Here is a 21,045-nt window from a genome sequence, read left to right on the forward strand (position 1 = left end):
AGCAGCAGGGTTTTACACTTTACAGCTGTTTAACCTGCTTAATAGTTCATAATTTATTTCATAATAGGCACTTCAGGACTGCACAGATAACCTAGCTAGTACTGAGAATGTTCTGTATAACAGGCTTTAAAACTTTAAAAACAAAACATCATTCTTCTGTTTTTGTGTTCCACAGGCGAGTATGGTGCATTCCTTGATAGAAGCTTATGGTTTATTACAGTATATGAGGTTTGTACAATTATTCATATTCACCTTCCTCTCTCTGCACCGCAGTAAGTCTGTGTTTTAGTTCAGTGTTCATTTCCTGACTGTTAAAAAAACAAACATAGATATATAGAAACGACAACTACCAAGCATATCAGTGTAATTTATATAAAGTAGATTATAAAATGCATCCAGAAATTGTTGTTGCAGTATGAGAGAAAAGATAGTGTAAATTAAGATAATATGTTATTAATCCCACACTGGGGAAATGTGCAAAGTTACAGCAGCACAGATGACACAACAGAAGAAGTGTCGGGGAACATACAAACAATATATAAGATGAGATAATATAATCCTTTCTTAGTACCATAGTGGGGGCAACACACTCTAAACAAAAGTAACATGAAATAAACAGTACTATCTATAATATAAACAATAATAAGTGAAGAACTCTTAAGATTGTATTTACAGTTTACAGATAGTTGCACATGGCTAATAAAATCTGTATACTAAAGAAAAGAAATACAAGATTATATAAAATGTAATTAGAAAATTAAAATCTAGGAAAGTTAAGATGGTGATAATGATCGTAAACAGATTATGCATGGTTAATTTAGATACTGCACATAGAACAGCTCTACAGAAGCAATATGTACACTGCTGTCTACTGAGAGCAGCATCTTTTATATAATCTGACCGTGGCCGGGAGGAAGGGTCTGCTGTATCTTCTTGCAGTGTGGTCAGATTTGTTTATATATAATAAGAACTGCTGAGATTAAACTGAGTTCTATTGCAGGGTGGTTAAGCCTCATATGGCTTCATTGGAGGAGATGGCAGTATTCCACACACACTCCTACCTGGAGCATCTTCACCAGATCAGCCAAAACGGGGACAATGATGACCCTCAGTCTGGTGATTTTGGGCTGGGTAAGAGTACATATACATATTTAATATAAATATACTACAGATTCACACTGTGCGCTGGGGGTGTTTTACAAAACAGGATTTCTCAGTTTAACCACATAAATTCTGTCTAAATTACATCTAAAATCAAGAATGCCCAATGGAGGGAAAAAGGTTAGGAAAATATTCTTACCTGATAATAAAAATAAATATTTGGCTAACTGAGAAACTCTTCTTTGTTATGGTCTGGTTATTGAGAGTTACGAAAGGAAGGTTTTGTTCATGTATGTTGTTTTATTTTATTTATTTTATAGAAATATTTTACCTTAATAAGCATTTTAGTGGCATAAAATTACACTTAAATTAATTTGTATTTATTTAGCACTTAAGGACCTCATGCCATGTACAATATATCACGGGATGTAATGTCCTCATTCAGACACCAGGAGGCAGTACAGGGTCTCTATTGTAAAAAAGCTTCTATTACAAACAGTTCAACTTCAGTTCAAGTTAATCAGCATAGTCAACACTTTGCATTTATGTTGGCTGTGAGCCAGGTGTGTTTTTTATTTTAGAGTTTTGACCTCCTGACTCTTCAGACTGTGTGATGGAAATTGTTGCTTATTGTTAGAGAATAGGAAACTGTACGTTTGCCAGTTTTTCCTCCTTAGTTCAGAGCTCTGTGCTTTTTTCTTTTGTCCACCTCTCCCCAGGGTACGACTGTCCGATAGTGGAGGGCATATTTGATTATGCGGCCGCTGTTGGTGGAGCCACTCTGACTGCTGCCCAGTGTCTGCTGGATGGAAAGTGTGAAGTGGCCATCAACTGGGCAGGAGGCTGGCATCATGCCAAGAAGTAAGAGGACACAGCGTGCCTGTTTTGTCAACCTTAAAAACAATCAAGGAGGCAACAGATTAGAAAGTTCCTGAAGCATCACTGCAGAACTGTTAGATACAACATTTTCCAGCCTCTAGCATCATGCTAGAACTAAAACTAGTTCAACTAGCGTGAACTAAAAAGTTGTACTTAGATTTTTACATACATTAATTATGGATATTAATGGCATTAACATATTCCACTTTCAATGGTTCTTTTACTCATTAATCTAAAAAAAAAAATGCTAATGTGTTACTTGTTTAGAGGTTTTCTGAACAGGGTCAGATTTATGCATTAAAATGTAATGTATATACTAGTGCACCCTTAAAACATTTGAATATCATTGAAAAGTTACTTTATTTCAGTAATTCAGTTCAAAATGTGAAACTCCTATATTATATGGATATATTACACACATAGTGATCTATTTTAAGTGTTTTTTTTTTCTTTTATTGTTGATTTGTGGTTTACAGTCAATAAAAACCCAAGAATCAGTTTCTCAGAAAATTAGAATATTATATAAGACCAATTGGTACTTTTGGCAGTGTGGGCAGTGTGCCAATTCCTGCTGGAAAATAAAATCTGCATTTCCGTAAAAGTTGTCATCAGAGGAAACCAAGAAGTGCTGTAAGACTTTCCAGGAAAACACTGCACTGACTTTAGACTTGATAGAACCCAGTGGAGCAACACCAGCAGATGACATGATTCTCCAAAATCAAGGAAGCAGAGTCTGGAGGAAGAGTGGAGAGACGCACAGTCCAAGCTGCTTGAGGTTTAGTGTGAAATTTACACAATCAGTGATGGTTTGGAGAGACATGTCATCTGCTGGTGTTGGTCCACTGTGTTATATCAAGTCCAAAGTCAGTGCAGTGTTTTCCCACAAAATCTTACAGCACTTCATGCTTCCCTCTGCTGACAACTTTTATAGAGATATTAATATTTTAGATATATGTTACACCCCTAACTACTGTTGTTGTGTGTTTGGGGATCATTGCCCATTTGAAACACCCGATTGTGTCCGGGTTTTAACTTGGAGATTCGTGATTAGGCTGAAGAATTGTCAGATTGTTGTCAGTTTTCATCACTCCTTATTTATCAAACAACAGCAAAACAACACCTAGAGCATGATGCTAACCCCACCATGCTTAACAGTTGTTCCAGGGTTTGTCAATTTGATCATTAAATGTACTTCTAAAAGGCCTTTTTTTGTGTTGATTTTGAAGCTGGAACTTTTTTTTTTCCTGGACAGCAGCTTTTTAGTCCATGGCGCTGTAAAACTTGCTTGATTGTAGTAATGGTGAAACTGATGTTCCACTTGCTTCTAATTCATAGCAGGCCTGTTCCTGACCATCCAAACCAGTTTGCCTCAGCTAAGGATGACAGGATGCGTCTTGTTCCAGATTTGGCAGATTGGCTGCTCCTCATGTACAGTTGTTTTGCGCTGATGATCTTGGAGTCTGCAGTTGTTTAGAGTTTAGTGCAACTCAAAACAGTTGTGTTATGATCAGCCTTCTCAGATCTGCACTGAGCTCGTTGGACTCTTATTGTACTGTGTTGGTCAGCTCACTGTTTGTCTGAGACGCTATGTGCTGTTGGACAAGTGGTTTTGGATGGGCATAGTAAAGCTTTCAGTCTGCAGTCAATCATGATCACTGGCAGGAAGTTAAGAGGCCTTGGCAAATGTGCTGCTCTACTGGCTTAATCTAAATAATAGGGTTTTATCGATGCACTCTGATCACGATTCACGATTCTGAATTAATGATTTGTTTTTCTCACAATATTTGGAAAAAAATTTGACTAATAGAAAATTGAGAGATTTTTCGTCTTTTTATTTATTAAATGTATATACAATGAAAATGCACCTTGTGTAAATGCTTCCTGCATTGTTCTAAGCAGAAACTATCTATTAGTATTTATTATTCATACATAAAAATGAGATGTATAAAAATAATTTAGTGGCCCTTCCTATAATAGCAATATGATTTTTTTTTTAATATATATATATGCATATAGATACATGGTTAATCTTTACAGTCTATCATGAACGAGGCTACAGTAAGGCTTTTGGTAGGAACAGTTACTTAGTGTTAAATAGGTAAATGGAAATGCTTGCAAATGCTTTTGTAAACCAAAGAACTGTCTAATTTAATGCCATGCTCTCACTGCTTAGCAATGCAGCCGTCCGTCTGTGTGTGTGTTTAAAGGGATGAGGCGTCAGGCTTCTGCTATGTGAATGATGCAGTTCTGGGCATCCTTAAGCTTCGGGAGAAATATGAGAGAGTTCTCTATGTGGATGTGGACCTGCACCATGGTGACGGTAATCATACCAGTAAAATAACATTTATTACTCGCTTTAATGAGTTTAAATAATTTTATCACCCTGTGATCTGTTCAACCAGGTGTTAATGCAGGGAGTGGAAGTAAGGGTTCCTGCCACAACCTGTCCAGTTGATGCCACCTCCCTTAGATCAGTCTCCCAAATTCCATTTTAGACTATATTAAAGTTTACTTGTTCTCTAACTGCTTTATTATTTTAAATAAATTTAGTACCATTAACTATCTTTACTACTTTCATTATTCATATCCCCACTACCACAGTTATATCATTACATCATAACACATTAGATCTATGTGGCTTTATAGTCACTTTTTATCATTAATTTATAAGTAGACTGACCAGATTAGGATGGGTTTGGTTCATCCACTTCCAAAGGTTTCATCCTTCACCTCTTTGTCCTGATTTTCTATGAAGCTGCTTTGAGACATCAGTTGTTAAAAGCGCTATACAGCTGTGGAAAATTAATAAATAAGAGACCACTTAAAAATGATGAGTTTCTTTGATTTTACCAAATTGAAAACCACTGGAATATAATCAAGAGGAAGACGGATGATCACAAGTCATCAGTCCAAGCTGAACTGCTTGAATTTGACATAAAGTTATCCAATAGCAGTGTGTAAAACTGGTGGAGGAGAACATGCCAAGGTGGATGAAAACTGTGATGAATAAAAAACACCAAATATTGATTTCTGAACTCTTAAAACTTTCTAAACATATTGAACTTCCTTTCCTTGCAATTATTTGAGGTCTGAAAGCTCTGCATCTTTTTTTGTTGTTTCAGCCATTTCTCATTTTCTAAAAAAAAAAAAAGTGCTTTAAATGAGAATATTTATATTTGGAATTTAAGAGAAATGTTGTCTGTAGTTCATAGAATAAAAAAGCAATGTTCATTTTACTCAAACATATACCTACAAATAGCAAAATCAGAGAAACTGATTCAGAAACTGAAGTGGTCTCTCAATTTTTTTCCAGAACTTTATAAATAAATGTGATTTGATTAATATTTTTGCAATGTGTAAAGGAAATATTTCATAGTGCCTTGCTTATTGAAATTAAAGCAATGCATTAGTAATCTGTGTTCAAAAAAGTTATTTAAATATCTGTGCCTTTTTGATGGACAGTGACTGTTTTATTGTTCTTTGTGTGATGGTAAGTGAATCTGATCTGCGGTCTGATGTACAGGTGTGGAAGATGCCTTCAGCTTCACTTCCAAAGTGATGACTGTGTCTCTACACAAGTTCTCTCCTGGCTTCTTCCCAGGTCAGTTCAGCATGCCTCTTTGCCTCAGTGCAGATCAGCCTGCCTTTTAATTCACTTAATTGACAGCCATGTTTCAACCCATGCCAAGCCCCGAGCAGCCAGCTCCACATCAGTGCCCATAGAGTCTGATTACCAATCCGATAGTGGAGACAATGGCTTTGCTGACTTGAGGAGAATAGTGCGCCAGGGGGCCAGATCTATTTGAAGACCAGTCTTTTACCTATTGAGCTCATATAGTCAAATTATAATCAAGTCTAGTTATTTTGCTTATTCAGCTACTGAATGCTCATGGAGTGACTTTATAGTCATGCATCGATATTCATCATTATCTGTGAGCCTATCAGCTTAATATAAAATCTAAACTGTTAATTGACTATGTAAAGTCCATGCTGTAAACATGCCATTAATGACATAATGGGCAGTATGATAAAAATATTACATCAAATACTACATCACATTTTTTTACATCAAAAGTTTAATTCAATTTCACTAAATGCAGTATTTTTTCACAGAGTAGTGGCAGATTTAAAAAATACTGCTATTTAACTACTACCTAATTTTACTACTACTACTATTAACACACTGTTTTTGGTATTTGTTGCACTCTATATCTATTTAAAACCAATTAAATTCTGCTTCACTTCTACAGGTACAGGAGATGTAAGTGACACAGGGCTGGGGAAAGGACGCTGGTATGCTGTCAACGTGCCTCTAGAGGATGGCATCAGAGATGACCGTTACCTCCAGATCTTCACTAGGTCTGTTTCTGCTCCATGACATTAGTTCTTTTCCCCTGTCCACTGTGGGTCTTTTGTGTGTGAATATAGCAGCTCTCTGGGGGGAAATAGCTGTATTTTAAATGCTATACTTAAATTATGCTTCTCTTTAGGACTCTATCAGTATATGCAGTGCAGTGCTGTAAAAACGTGTTTCCATTGTATCAAGGCTATTTTTAATAGACTGTACTAAAGTATTAGGGTCTTGTGGTTATTGTGTATATAATGCACATATAGAAAGAACTAGCATATCAGTGGTTTATAGCGTCTGACAGGAAAATTATCCCAGAAGGAAAATTGTCTAGTCAGGCACGTCAAGCCACAGAGAAGAGAGATTCCTGAAGACCACAGAGAAAAAGCATATGGACGCCTATCAGTCTGGAAAATGTTGCAAAGCTGTTTCTAAGGTCATACTGTCCAAACAGCTAAAGTCTGAACAATAGTTCAATGAGTGGAAGCTCTCCTACAGTCTCTCCAAGTGCAAGGTGTTAAATCATCCAGGAAGTGACTCAAGACTCAAGAAGAATGTCTGTAGAACCCCATGCCACTCTTGCCCTTACTAAGGACAAAACAAAATAGCATTCATGGCCAAAAATACCATCCAGAGCAGAAGAAGTTCCGAGTTTGTATCTGAGTTTGTCAGTAGAGTGTCAGGTCATCTATCTTTGTGCTAAAGCTGAAGTGCAGATGTTTTTTGTTTTTTTTTTTCTAACAAAGGAAACAACCAAGTGTTGAATGTAATTCACTATCTATTTTTCAGTTATTTTAATGTATTTGTCATTTGCACATCTCAGAACATTAACCTATTGCAGTTGTTGTGGTGATTAATGGTTGGTGTGATTACTTTACAGCAGGGTTGCACTAATATACATAACTAAAGATATTAAATAAAACAGAATATACTTAATATGCACAAAATGTATAAAAAAAAAGCATGAGGATTATATGAAATGATCTTTTTATTATGCACAAATATGTCAGGGGAAAAGATGAATTAAAAATATAGATTTCTTTTTGTAATGTTATTCAGGGTTGGGAATTCCGATGGGAAGCAAACACATCATAATTTTGGTTAATATTATTTGTTGTTTGTGTCTATTGGTATCACACTAATGCTACAGTTTATAAGTAGTTACTTTTAATTTGATAAAACATTATTTGATAAAACAAACGACACTGCTATGATCAAAACTTAGCAGTGAAAAGAATCTAATTTCAAGCTAATACATTTTATTTTTTTGAACATTCTGTGTAAACTGGGAATACATCATAGAAGGCATAGCCATTCACAGTGGACATTGCAGTGGGACGGGCGGTGAGGGTAATGATTTATTAACTGTGATTGGCAACTTCTGGCTAGAATTGTCTGTGCAAACAGACAAGCTCGGAGATCCCACACACATATCCCACAGCAACTCAGTTCCGATACATAAGCTCACAGATGCCTTGTGCTGATCAACATTACCCTTTGGAGTGATGTGGGGAGAGAGTGCCGTCTACCCACCCAGAGAGGAAGGCCAATTATGCTCTAGTAGCTGATGGCAAGCAACATAAACAGGATTTGAACCAGCAATCTCCTGATCAAAGTGGCAGTGCCCTTTGTGGTTGTTTTAAGAGGAAAGTAAATAGATAAAATGATGGTCACTTACTTTTTTACAGTATCAGTCAGGTCACTATCAATCAGTCACTATTCTTATATTTTTGCTGTGCTGTGACAGCGTCATGCAGGAAGTGAAGGCGCTGTTTAACCCAGAAGCAGTCGTGATGCAGTTGGGTGCTGACACCATGGCCGGCGACCCTATGTGCTCCTTCAACATGACTCCGGTGGGGGTGAGCAAGTGCCTGAACCATGTGCTGGAGTGGGAACTACCTACACTACTGTTAGGAGGAGGTGAGTGTGTTTTGTGTTGTGTTTTGTTTGTTTGTTTGTTTGTTTGTTTGTTTGTTTTATGCAATTTATTAAAGTTGTCAGCTTGGAGTCCAAATGACCAAATGAGCACATTGTCGTTCCAGCAGTGCTGCTAGGCTTCCAAGTAGATGGCTGTCTTCAAGTGTAACAAAACACACTGACAAGTTCCTGTCAAAGACGCTGAGTGGTTTTGTCTATGCCTGCTAAGGTCTTCTTTTGTCCCTGTTGCCAGGCAGTAGCTCAGGCCAAAAAGTTTATTAGTGTGTGTTTAATGGAGGGGGGCGATGGGGCGGGTAAAGAAGGTAAACTTTGTGATTTTAGCCCATTTTGAAATGAGCTCTGAACTCAAGACCTGCCCAGCCAAGCACTGGATGAAAGGTAGTAATTACAGCAGCACAATGAAGCCCTTTGCTAAGATTCTCTCTCTCTCTTTCTCTCTCTCTCTGTCTCTCTCTCTGTCTCTCTCTCCCAGGCGGTTATAACCTTGCCAATACTGCCCGCTGCTGGACCTATCTGACAGGGACATTGCTGGGACAGACCCTGTCCTCAGAGATACCAGACCATGAAGTAAGACCCCTGTCCCCTCTTTATTTCATCACTGCCTGAATTGTTTTTCTTTCTCCACTTTTTTCTTTGTCCTCCCTTCTTTCCTCTCACTCAATCTGCCTCTCTCTCTCTCTCCCTCCCTCTCTCTGTCTCTGCTGAGTCACTGGCTCTAATCAAAGATGTCCGAGCACCTCTCAATAAACGCGTTTGTTTTCATGTGATTCGGAGGGAAGGAGGGGTGTGTGTGAGTGTGCCGGGGGTGGAGGGGGTCTTAACAATACCACTCTGTCCCTGCTGCTTGACAGAGAGGGACTTGTGCTTTTCTTTCCTCCATGCCCCCCCCCCCCCCCCCTTATTCCTTGGAAAGAGAGAAAGTGTGTGTGTGTGTACCACTCTGAAAGAAGTTTTTTTTTTTTTTTTTTTTTTTTTTTTTTGAGGCTGGGAATTTTTTTGGAGAAGAGGGATTGTAAATTCCCACATAATTGCTTCTTCAGCACAGAGTGCGAGAGAGACAGTGGAGGGGGGAACCAGGGTGGTGTGGTGTGGGGGGTAAGGGGTGAGTCAGATGGAGGGGCTTTTTGAATGTACAGTGATAGGTTGATATCTCTCTCCTTCTCACACTCACAAAGAGGGTCTTTTAGCACTATAGAGGGCGCTTTCATGGTCAGCTAAAGAAAAGATGCTCTTGTTTCTTCAAACCTGAACTCTGGCAAGAGGTTGACCTTTAACCTCATTAAGGGGAAAGCACCTCAAATAGGGCAGCGGAAAATCGGACAGTTGGGGGGCTGAAATTAAAGGCAGCTGTGGTTTGTTATGTTTTTGGCCCATCTTATGATTATTTTTCCATTTCGTTGCTTGATTACAGGGTGAAAGCAGATTTCAGATTATACGTACCGCTACCACAACTGCAATTACAGTGTATATGAAGGTTGTAGTCAATGTTTTAAATTTTATGATGAATAGAAATGCTTTAAAATTACTAAAAGATCTAAGTAAAAGTTGTGAAGGTTATTTCCTACTCGTCAAGTCACCAGTTTTTGACACAGTTTCTTTTAGAGACAACTTTAGTTTCTAAATCAGTTTTTTCTAATTTTGCTATTTATAGGTATAAGTTTGAATAAAATGAACATTGTTGTTTTACTCTATAAACTACATTTCTCCCAGTTTCCAAATAAAAATATTGTCATTTAGAGCATTTATTTGCAGGTTCTAGAAAACAAGCTCATATTCATACGATTCATATTCGTTTTAAAAGTTTAGAAAACAATATTTGGTGGAATAACCCTGGTTTTTAATCACAGTTTTCATGCGTTTTGGCATGTCCTCCTCCACCAGTCTTGCACACTGCTTTTGGATAACTTTATGCCACTTCTGGTGCACAAATTCAAGCAATTCAGCTTGGTTTGATGGTTGTGATCATCCATCTTCTTGATTATATTCCAGAGGTTTTTAATTTTGTAAAATCAAAGAAACTCATAATTTTTAAGTGGTCTCTTGTTTTTTTTCCCCCAGAACTGTATTATTTACATTCAGGTACAATTGGAAAGTAACTTAAAGCAGCATTATGCAATAATTGGCATTCCTTTTTACTAGCTCCTGTATTCACAACTAATGAACATGCTTTACACATGCCTTTCTAAACAAGCTGAAAGAACTATAACTAAAAAAGTTACAAGAAGAAGCCTGTAGTTTTTCAGTATTATTATTTTAATGAATATGACTCTGTGGTTACTCTGTGTTTGAGTGTTTATAAGTGTTATACTGACCACTCCACCAGAGATGCATAATGCATTATTAGCATGCTAAGCCAGAGTGGAAATGTCATGGATGCTATTCTCATCTTTTTGAAGTCAATGGAGCATTACAATGCTTTTTTAAGTTATTATTTCAATAAAAATGATAGATAGTGTTTCTTCCATAGACCTCTCACTTCTAATCTACAAGGTGGGCAGCTGGATAGGGATGTTTGGTAGAAAAGACAGTGAGTGAACATTGTGTTTAGAAACTCCAGCAGCACTGCTGTGTCTGAACTGAACCTCTTATATGCTCAGTGGAGCCAAAAAAAACGGTAATGAGTTTAGAAACAAGGAGGGTGGTCATAATGTTATGCTTGATTGGAGAAAATGATAATAAAAGTCATACATTTATACTACTATTGCTCAACAAGTCAAGTGTGTCCATGTTAGTATAATATGTGTAGTTACTTTATTATTTACTGAGAAACTGCATTTTAATCTGTAGTTTTTATTGTAAGCGTGATCTATTTGCATGATCTAGACAGGCCTGGTCCTCAGCAACGCTGACTTGATGGTTTACTTAGCATCATGGGGAGTTGTCCAGTACTTAACCCCAGTCCCTTAAGGACGGCACAGCCCACATAATATTCCTTATGCCTGTTTTTCCCTTTAGAGAGGACCCTTCCTCGCTGAACTATCCATAACCCTGCCTGTCTGCACCTCTCTCTCCTCAGCATATCATACATACTGTATGCATTCTTTTCCTTTCCTCATTTCCCCTCTCCTCCACCCTCCTCTTTTGCTCTGCTTTTTTTTTAGTCCCCCCCCATCTGCCTTTCAAATTGCAGCCTTCCCAGTAAGCCCCAGTCGCCCCCCCAGCACACACACATGCTCTCTCTCTCTCTTTCTGCCACAGCTATTATTGTGTGTCCATTCTGGCCAAACTAAATACTGTTCAGCTGTACTACAAGTTCAGAGAAGATAATCAGATAAGCAAACATACAACTAAGCTTGGGCTGAAGATGAAATAAAGCTGATTCATTGACCTAAGTGAAAGAGATAATTGTGCAAGATAGGGCTGTAAGAAAATATCAGTCTTGTATTGTATCACAATATGTTGTGTTTCAATAATGTATCAATTAATAGCAGTTTACCGCATTTTTCACACTATAAGGCACACCATATTATAAGGTGCACCATCAATGAACGTCTATTTTCTGGTCTATTTTTTATATATAAGGTGCATTTTAGGAGACATTTTAACAGTAACTTCTGATTCAGCAGGTCTCGCCAATGGGTGGTGGTGGGGGGGGTAGCTAACTAAGTTAGGTAAGGCTAAGTAAACAAAACTGTAATAAAGAATACTTTCTTTTAAAGTTAAGCATTGGTAGATGTTAATCTACCCAGATTTCTCTTCTGAAAACTGATTATTTGGGTGAGTAAAGTGCTTCCTTTTGTTTTACAATAAGCTTAAATTCCTGAATTTCTCTAGCACTAAGGCTAAAGCATTAGCGGAACCCTGATTGTTCCGGTAAACCAGGGTGTTATTCGCTAACGGTTCGTCCCATGTATCTTGTTTTACCACAGTAAATGCGCAGGCTACAGTCTGATATACTCACATCTAAACGACGAAAGAGCTAGCGTTTAGCGCGCTTAGCAGATAATGCTAATACTGCTCCAGCCTCTGTGCTGGAGAACTAAACTGAAACTTCTGTATAACTCTGTACTTCAGCGGACTTTACTGCCCCTTACAACCTGACTGGTAAAATTCATACATAAGGCACACCGGATTATCAGGCACACTGAAGACTTTTGAGAAAATAAAGGATTTTAAGTGCACCTTTATAGGATTGGTCATGGGTTAATTTTGGGTTGTGTTTAAGCCTAATGCTAGAAAGCAGTGTTGTACTCTGTTATTATATTCCATATATACTGTTCTGATTGGATAAAATGTCAATGTTTCTTTTCATCAGCTTTTCTGAATATATATATATATATATTTTTTTTTCTAAAATTTGACATAAACAATCAGTGTATTGCCTTGCTTATGGTGTCACAATATAACACAATATGATTATTGAATCCTAACCCCTGTAAATCCAGCTTTTGCCAATACACAGCCCTAGTGCAAGATCTCTCTGGTACGGAGAAGATGAGAAAGTGGGGGTAGAACAAGTACTACTTTGTACCTGTTCTCTCTCTCTCTCTCTCTCTCTCTCTTCTGGTCCAGCTGCTGGACTATCTACAGGCCTCTTTGCTGTGCTCTGCCCTGCCAACACTGTGAACAATAAGCAGCAGAGATAGAGACTAGACTAGACTGGAGTGCACAACAGCTTCATTCAGGCTCCACACACTCAGACAGACAGATGACCAAGTCCCAACCTCAAGTGAGCGGCCAGCGGACAGTTATACAGCTCAGAAAACAGGAGAAAGTGCCCCGTTTTATTCTTTTTAGTTGCTTGGTGCTATACATCTAATGTAATCTTTTTTTTTTTATTTTTTTTTTTTTACATATTTAAACAAATTGTTGACAGTTGATCCTCATTTGAGCATACACATAAAATGTGTACACTTGGACCCAACTCCATGTGTAATTTATACCCACTGCTATCTGTTGCCTCGTTTAAAGTGGAATGGGAAATTTAGCTAGCTAGCTAATGAGACATTTTACTAGCAATTGTATGCTTGTTATGAAGAAAATGGCCGTAAACTAATTTAAATTACCCTGCAAAGCGATAGAAGGCTATTAATTTTCTGTAGGAGGATTTGACTGCAAGCAGCACAGTGATAGAGTGACAATCAACAAACCTTGATAGTTGATTTTCTTAACTTTATGCAAATGATTAATGACTCGGGGAAGCAACATTCAAACATTCTTTGAACCAAACACAGACACGAGGCCCGAGGTCTCCTCCTTCCGCTCTGTGAACTTTTAATTCTTACCATATTTTATTCATACTGTATACCCAGCAGTGTGGTTCTGAACATAGCAGACAGGCTTATAACTGCTGTTTCTGCTCTTTCTGTTTTATATGATGGAGTTTTGTATAAATACAGGGCAATTTGGAGCAAAATGAAGCATGGAAGAAAGAAGTGGGTAGGTAGGTAGCTTGCTAGCATGCAAACCGGCCACACCAATAAATGAAGAAAAAAGATATCAGAACAAACAGAAAAGGTAATAAGAGAAACACAATGCTTACTTAAACTTAAAAAAAATCTGTTTTTTTTATGCATTTGTTTGCCTAGCCACACTTATCAGAAATAAACATCAGTCTTTAGTGCAGTCCGTTTTGTTTTCCAGGCTTTCCTGGTGTCATAAAACCATGTGAGTCTTTTCCATTTCCTCTTTCTGCTTTTGAGCTGATGAACTGCTTCTCAGAGTTCCCACGCTACACTTCAAAATGGCACACACTGACCTACAGTAGAGCCAGTAGAGTCTGGGTCAGCCTTTAGGCTGTACATCTCTTGCTCCATGCTGTCTTCACATGACTGCATGGCTGTGCAGTCACCCTGCTTCTCATAGTATAACGTTCCACCCTAAGCGTCTTTATATTCTTTATCATAAAAATAATAAAAGGGTATAATAAGTAATGCTGTAAAAGAATCACTTTTTGTTCTGTGAAGAACCAGGTTTGTAATAGAACCTTATTTACAGGTGTTTTTTTACACTCGCATTTCTTTATTACAAACATGGGGCCTTGTTACCAGCCATTCTTAAGAAAGAAGTTCTAAAAAATGCATTAAAATGCATTTATTCTGATTATGACATTAACTAATGTTTTCTTAATTGGATACAATGGGATGCACCATCATAGGAGCATAGTTGTAAAAAATGCTGCACTTTCACAACACGTCATGCATCCAACATAGATGTTTTCGCAGGGCTTTTGTCAGGAACGAATTTAAAGGTGGAATAGCCAACATTTTGATACATTGATATAGTAACAGACATCTAATTTATGTGTATATGGTGGAGCATATGCACCCTGAGGAGAGAATGAAGTCACACATTCTCTAAGTAGAGTAGCATTAGTATTAGCCTCTAACTGCTATTTTCCTGTTTAGAGGTGAGTATTATCAGCCTGTAGCCTGCTCCTTAACCCAGCTAGCACTGCAAGAGTAGCATTAGCATTACCTGTTAACTGCATTAGCTCTTTCACAGTTCAAAGGGAAGTATTATCTGCCTGTAGCCTGGCTAGCACTGCTGGAGTAGCAATAGCATTACCTGCTAACCTGAGCTTTTTTGCAGTTTAGAGGGGAGTATTATCTGCCTGAAGCCTGCTCCTAACTAGCTAACCTGACTAGCACTGCTGGAGCGGTTAGCCGCTAATGCTAATGCTACAGCCTAATGCTGGAGAAATTCAGTAGTATGAGCTTACTGTAAATAAACAAAAGAGCTTTGCTCACCCAAATAAACAGTTTTCAGGAGAGAAATTTGTGTAGATTAACATCTAGCCCTCCTTTGACTTTAAAAGAGTCTTTTTTTATCATATTTGTTTACTCAGCTTAGCTTTACTTAACTTTACTTAACTTCGTTATCTAGTTTTTTGGGAGTAGCAGCAAATATTGATCACAATAGGTTTAGCAGGGTTGGAGCAGGAAAGCAGTGATGCTAACAGCTGTGCTCCAGAGGGTTGGAGCAGGCTAGCCACAATGCTTACAGCTGGGCTCTGCAGGATTGGAGCAGGATAGCTGTGTTGCTATTATCTAGGATCCAGTCACATTGAGATGCCAGTAAGTTCTCACCAGTAGGTGACAACACAGACTCTGTATATATGGGCTAAAAATGCTGTGCCTCCTCACTTTACTGCTGTGATGTGCTTGTCAGGTTTTAGAAGCCACTTTCTCGTAGATTTTTTCAACACTTGATATCATTTAATTGGCGCTGTCAGTTGCTTGTATGCATGGCGTCAAATCAAGAACTATCAATACCTGGAAGGATGCACTTGAAGCACATTAGCACTTGAAGGAAGCTATGAAGTCATTATTAATCTCTTTTTAATGGCATGTATGGAAATAAGCATTACTTTGTTTTTCTTAGTGTACTGTCCTGAAAGTTTGTGTACCGGTACTTGGTTTTGCGTGATGATCCATCAACACACCCAGGGAAGGGGCGGAAGGTGTTTAAGGGAAAGGAGGAGGGGAAGGTTGTTTGCTTCTATATTATGTTGATATATTGTGAAAATAATACTTTACCAAAACTGCTAAAACAATTGTTCATAAAACATTTGTTTTGGCCCAAAATGCTACATTTAGCATCATATAGTGCAGCTTTAAGAAAACGCTTAGGTAGATGTTGGTAAATGATTAATAAAACAATAAATAAATTAAACAATCGCCTTAATTTTATTTTGCTGTTTTTTTTAATCTAAGACACTTTTTTTTTTTTTTTTTCAAAAATTATACCATGGAGGAACCATTTTCATTCCCTAAAATCTTTCCAGTGAATCTGGAAGTTCTGAGGGTGATCAGTTAAAGAACTCTGCATAAAGTCTGTGTTCTGTAGCAGTGTTTTTTATATATCTCCAGACCTAGAAACACTTAAGAAGCTGTGTTATTTTTGTGTAAAACGACCTCCTAAACTCACTTCTTCATCCTAAAATAAGGAGCATGAAGGATGTTGAACATGTAATTAGAAGCGTTCCTCAGCAGGCCTGTCAGAAGTGCTGCTGCCGGAAGCAGCAGCATTCCTGTGTGGAGCAGGCTGGGAAGAGTTAAATCTAAAAATAGGTCTCAGCTGACCGGCACACTGAGCGGACCGCCGCTGCCCGGCTTTGTGTTGGGTCTTATCAGTGATAAGTGGGAGAAGCGGTGAGTGTTTTTGTACTTCGCCGTTAGAGGAGCCCCGCTGCGGCCCCGGGGTGGAAACGCTGCTCGCTGTTCCGCGCGGGCCGTCCACATCTGTACATCCTCTCTCCTTTATTTTAGGCCTTGTTTTCACTCGTTTCCTCTGAGCCGTTCCCAGCGCTGCCCAGTGAAATAACAAACAGCAAGCTCTGCGTTTCCCCTCCACTCAGTTGCTCTCTCTCACTCCCTCCTTTTTCTCTCATGTTTCTTCTTTCTCTCCTTCTCTTGCTCTTTCCCTCTCTTACTGTCCTGTTCAATGTGCCCTTTCACTACAGTACTCTCACTTCATCTCTCTTGATTATTCTTTATTCTAGCGCTCCATTTTCTCTCTTTCCCTGTCAGTTTTGCCCAAACTTCATTTTGAATCTTACTTTTACGCTCTTCTCTTTTCCATGTAATGTCTTTTCTGTGCCTTTTTAGCTGTTTTTTTTCCACACTCAATTTTCTTGTTTATTTCTTTTGTCTCAATTCTGTCTTCTGTTGTTGATTTTTTTTTTCAATTCATCCTCTTTTTCTCTTCATCTCTTTGTATTCTTTATTTAATTTCACTTAAATCTTTTACTCCCTTCCTTTTCTTCTTCTTACCCACTTTCTACATCATTCTCTCTCTTTTCTGTCTTCCTGTACCATTCCCTCTGTATAATATTTTTATATCTTTCTCAATTATTCTAAAAAAAAAATCATATTCCATTCCCCTTTCTTAACCCACTTTTTTGCCCCCCATTTTACCTATCCTCATATTTTACCTGTTTTTCACACACTGTTGTTTCTCTCCCACTTTTTCTTGCCCTTCCTCTCACTCTTGCTTACTTTAACTATCTGTCTTTTCACTCTTGTTCCATTTTGTCACCTTCCCTTGTCTCTTGCTTCTCAATTTTCTCACAATCTTTCAACTCAACAAATCATACGTCCATTTATCATCTCGTGTTTCTTTCTCCTTCTTGCACATATTACACTACAGACTCTTGAAGTCTATCTCTTGTGCTTTCTTTCTCTCTTCTCTTTCTTTTCCATATTTCACTCAATTCTGTCTTTCTATCTCTTGCCTCTTTTGCATTTTTCCACTTTGCCCTCTCGTGTTCTCTCTCAGAATCTTTTCCATATTTTTACTTTTTCACCTTTTTACTTCTTTCTTTTCACTCCATTGTGACATTATTTGCTTATTTCATCTCTCTTTCATCACATTTTGTATTCTTTCTCTTTCTTGCCTCTTTTTGCCTGCAATTTTCCACTCGTCCTCTTTTTCTCTCTCTCTCTCCACTGGTCAGGCTCTCTCTCTGTCTCTGTTTGCTTTGTGCAGAGTTTGAAATTTGGGTGGAGCTCACTATAAGGTTGGTGGTGTCAGATAATGGGAGCTGGACAGACGGCATCATTTCCCTCTATTGTGTGATCACAGATAGAACTCAAACACATACGCACACACACATACATACACACAGCTTTGTGTGTGTGTGTTAGGAAAGACTGAAGAGTGTACCTCATATGGATAACTGTACTGTTTGTAAAAGCTGAAGTTTTGAGACCCAGGAATAAGTATGCACACACACACACACACACACACACATTTGTACACACTGGAGGACAGCTGTGGCCATGCTAGTCAAACACAGCTAAAGGGATTAGCAGCAGTCCTGTCCTGTGTGAAAGATATTAGGAGGGGGCCTGGCCCTCCCGGGATGATGAGGCAGAATAAAGGAGACAGCGCATTCGAGGGTGTCCCGGCTCTTAAGCGAAGAAAATTAGGTGTGAATAGTGTGTGAGAGCCACGTATTCAAAGACAGAGAAGCCCCTTTGGACCTTCTTACCATTGTGGTCTTTGTGGGTCTGTTGGGTATGTGGAATGCTGTTAAAATGGACACTGTGGCAGTTAGAACACAAAACTTTAATTTTAAAAATTATTTACTTTTTTAATTTTTTATTTTGAGTAACCGTTTAGTATTAGGCCTAGGTTATGTTATTGTTATTGTTATGCAGTAAATTCTATGAAACTAATCTGAACGTAATTATCTTTGAGAGTAAGTTCCTGTGGGCTCACCTTGTAGACCCTAAGGGACAATAAACGTGTGTATTGTATTGTTTCTGAAACGCACCTCATTATTAGCGTGTGTGCTTGTAAATGAACACGTGCATCTGCATGCATCACGCTCTGTCAGTGGTCTGTCTTTTCAGAGCTCCACCAAATGCTGGCGACACTTCCCTTCCCCGTCCACCTCCCAGTCTGTCTCCATTGAGCATTCCGGTGGACATTCCACACACACATACACACACAAAGCTGTAGAGGAACTGAGAAAGACCAGGCGACGTGATGTTTGCATTGTTCTCAGGCTCTTGAACAGTAGATTTCCTCTTCTTAATTTGATGTGTGAAGGAACAGTTCATGTAAAATAAATATATATATATATATATATATATATATATATATATTTTTTTTTTTTTTTTTTATTCTACAGTCTTTAAGCATGTACAATATGTTGAAGCATTGGGACACCTGCTTGTTCATTGTTTCTTCTTTAATCAAGTGTATAAAAAAAAATCATGCTTTCTACTACATTTTGACTAAAAGTCTTTTAAACTAAGTTAAGCTAAATAAATCTTAAAACAAAGTATCAAACTTTAAATAGTTCTCTGTATATGTTTAAATTATAATCATGGAACTTCAGTTTGGGTGTAAAATGTCTAGATGCTGTTTTACAAGCCTATTTAGAACCCTATTATTTTGTGTCAGAATGAAACACGCTGCATTTCATTGTGGTGAAATTATTTAAGACAAATAGTGTTTTATCAGCTTGTCATCATTACATTTATTATAGCACAGCTTAGTCTAGCCTAGTGTAGCTTTTTTAAACTGTAATAATAACTCCATAATTCCAGAGTCTTACCATATGGTGTTGCTTTTTTTCTGAGAAATCAGTAGTAATAGCGTTTGGTAGGCTTCGATTTAGTCTTGTCCTTTTATCCATGGCACTCTTTGGGTCCCCGGCTGTCGCATGCAGCTTGTGTGTATCTCATCTGGCATCTTCTTGCTTTGCTCTCATATAAAATGTTTAATGCTCTCCGTCCATCTTCTTTCATTTGTCTGTCCGTCCATAGGTCCCGTAATTCTATTCAGCCAGGCCTGTCATGATGATGTTTTTTATTAATGATTCCTTTCTGGAAAAAAAAAGTTTCTCTGATTTTGATATTTATATGTATATGTTTGAGTAAAATGATCATTGTTGTTTTATTTTGTAAACTTCAGACCACATTTCTCCCAAATTCCAAATAAAACTATTGTCATTTAGAGCATTTATTTGCAGAAAATGAGAAATGGCTGAAATAACAAAAAATATGCAGAGCTTTCAGACCTCAAATAATGCAAAGAAAACAAGTTCATATTCATAAAGATTCAGAGATCAATAATAATAAATATTTGGTAGAAGAACACTGTTTTTAATCACAGCTTTCGTGTATCTTGGCATGTTCTCCTCCACCTGTCTTACACACTGCTTTTTGATACCTTTATCTCCTAGTGCAAAAATTCAAGCAGTTCAGCTTGGTTTGATGGCTTGTGATCATCCATCTTCCTCTTGATTTTTCAATTTGGTAAAATAAAAAAAAAATCTTATTGTTTATTTATTGATCCACATTAATTGTAATAAACAATAGTATTGTCATTTAGGACCACTGATGTAATAAAAATATTATTTATAACATTTTTTCCTGTCCTTGCCAGTCTGACATTTTTAAGACCAAACCCTTAAACCTTAAACTGACCGCAGATCAGTACAAAAGGCCACATGCCCTCTCTCCTTAAGCCAAGCTGGGAAAGCTATGCCAGCCCGTTTGGGAAACGGCTGGCTCCTACAATTCCTGGAGTGGGATAAATGCCGGAAACAAGCTTGGGGAAGTGTGCTGTGGAGCAGGGGTGGTGTTATGACTCTGGAGTCAGGGTTACAAGGCCAAGAGGTGATTATTTAACTGACTTTCATGGTGAGTAAGAGTCTACGAGACAATGCAATGTTGAGCCCGGTTTTGACCTCAGTACTAACTGTATTGTTCTTGGGGTTTTCCATTAACCTGTGCTGTTGGGGAGGGAAATTGGAGCTTGTTTTTTTTGTTGTTTTTGGTTTCATTTGGTGCACCTTTATCTCTTGAGTGATGAAATTATTTTAACAGGTTTACCCCTTATTAGATTTTCAGATAACAAGGTGCAGGAAGTTACAGTCTTAACTTCTTTTCTCTACATAACAAGTAAAGTTGTTAAAGCAATGTACAATATGTTTTTACAACCCTGTAAAGTAGTGTGTGTATATACAGTGACATGCCAAAAGTCATGGAACTTTTGCAATGTCCCATTGGAGCTAAAGAGTGCTCTATTGACCTGCACTGAATCTGGATATAATTTCTGCCCGTTTTACTTGCTGTTTGCAGAGACAGTTTTAGCCAGATGCTGCCAGTTGCGATCATTACCACCCACTGCACTGTCCACTGTGAGTGGTAATGCCTTCTACAACATTTTCCTGGTACACACAGGAAACATTTCTGAGAACATGGTGCTAAGAATCAAGGAATGTTAAATGCCCAACTTTGGAAATGAAATGTCCCATCCCTCTGCCACCACTCTCGGACACTACTCAGACTCACCTTGCCATTAGCACGCTGGCCATTGTT

General features: G+C 38.1%; 1 protein-coding gene across 3 annotated transcripts in view; it reads left to right on the forward strand.

Moving 5' to 3' along the window:
* hdac8 (histone deacetylase 8) overlaps positions 1 to 21,045 on the forward strand; it is a 37,300-nt gene that overhangs the window by 442 nt on the left and 15,813 nt on the right. The window contains exons 2-10 of one of the 3 annotated variants that reach the window (XM_022678461.2): positions 176 to 228; positions 1,001 to 1,131; positions 1,821 to 1,962; positions 4,188 to 4,312; positions 5,504 to 5,581; positions 6,231 to 6,339; positions 8,076 to 8,248; positions 8,739 to 8,833; positions 12,779 to 13,746. In XM_022678461.2, the coding sequence (XP_022534182.2) occupies positions 176 to 228; positions 1,001 to 1,131; positions 1,821 to 1,962; positions 4,188 to 4,312; positions 5,504 to 5,581; positions 6,231 to 6,339; positions 8,076 to 8,248; positions 8,739 to 8,833; positions 12,779 to 12,832 (960 nt within the window). In that variant the 3' untranslated portion in view covers positions 12,833 to 13,746. Of the gene's footprint in view, positions 1 to 175; positions 229 to 1,000; positions 1,132 to 1,820; positions 1,963 to 4,187; positions 4,313 to 5,503; positions 5,582 to 6,230; positions 6,340 to 8,075; positions 8,249 to 8,738; positions 8,834 to 12,778; positions 13,747 to 21,045 lie in introns of those variants that run through there. The other 2 variants (XM_007242012.4, XM_007242013.4) reach the window with 2 other exon arrangements.

Source organism: Astyanax mexicanus, chromosome 8 (assembly GCF_023375975.1).
Source record: "Astyanax mexicanus isolate ESR-SI-001 chromosome 8, AstMex3_surface, whole genome shotgun sequence".
Taxonomy (NCBI): Eukaryota; Metazoa; Chordata; class Actinopteri; order Characiformes; family Acestrorhamphidae; genus Astyanax; species Astyanax mexicanus.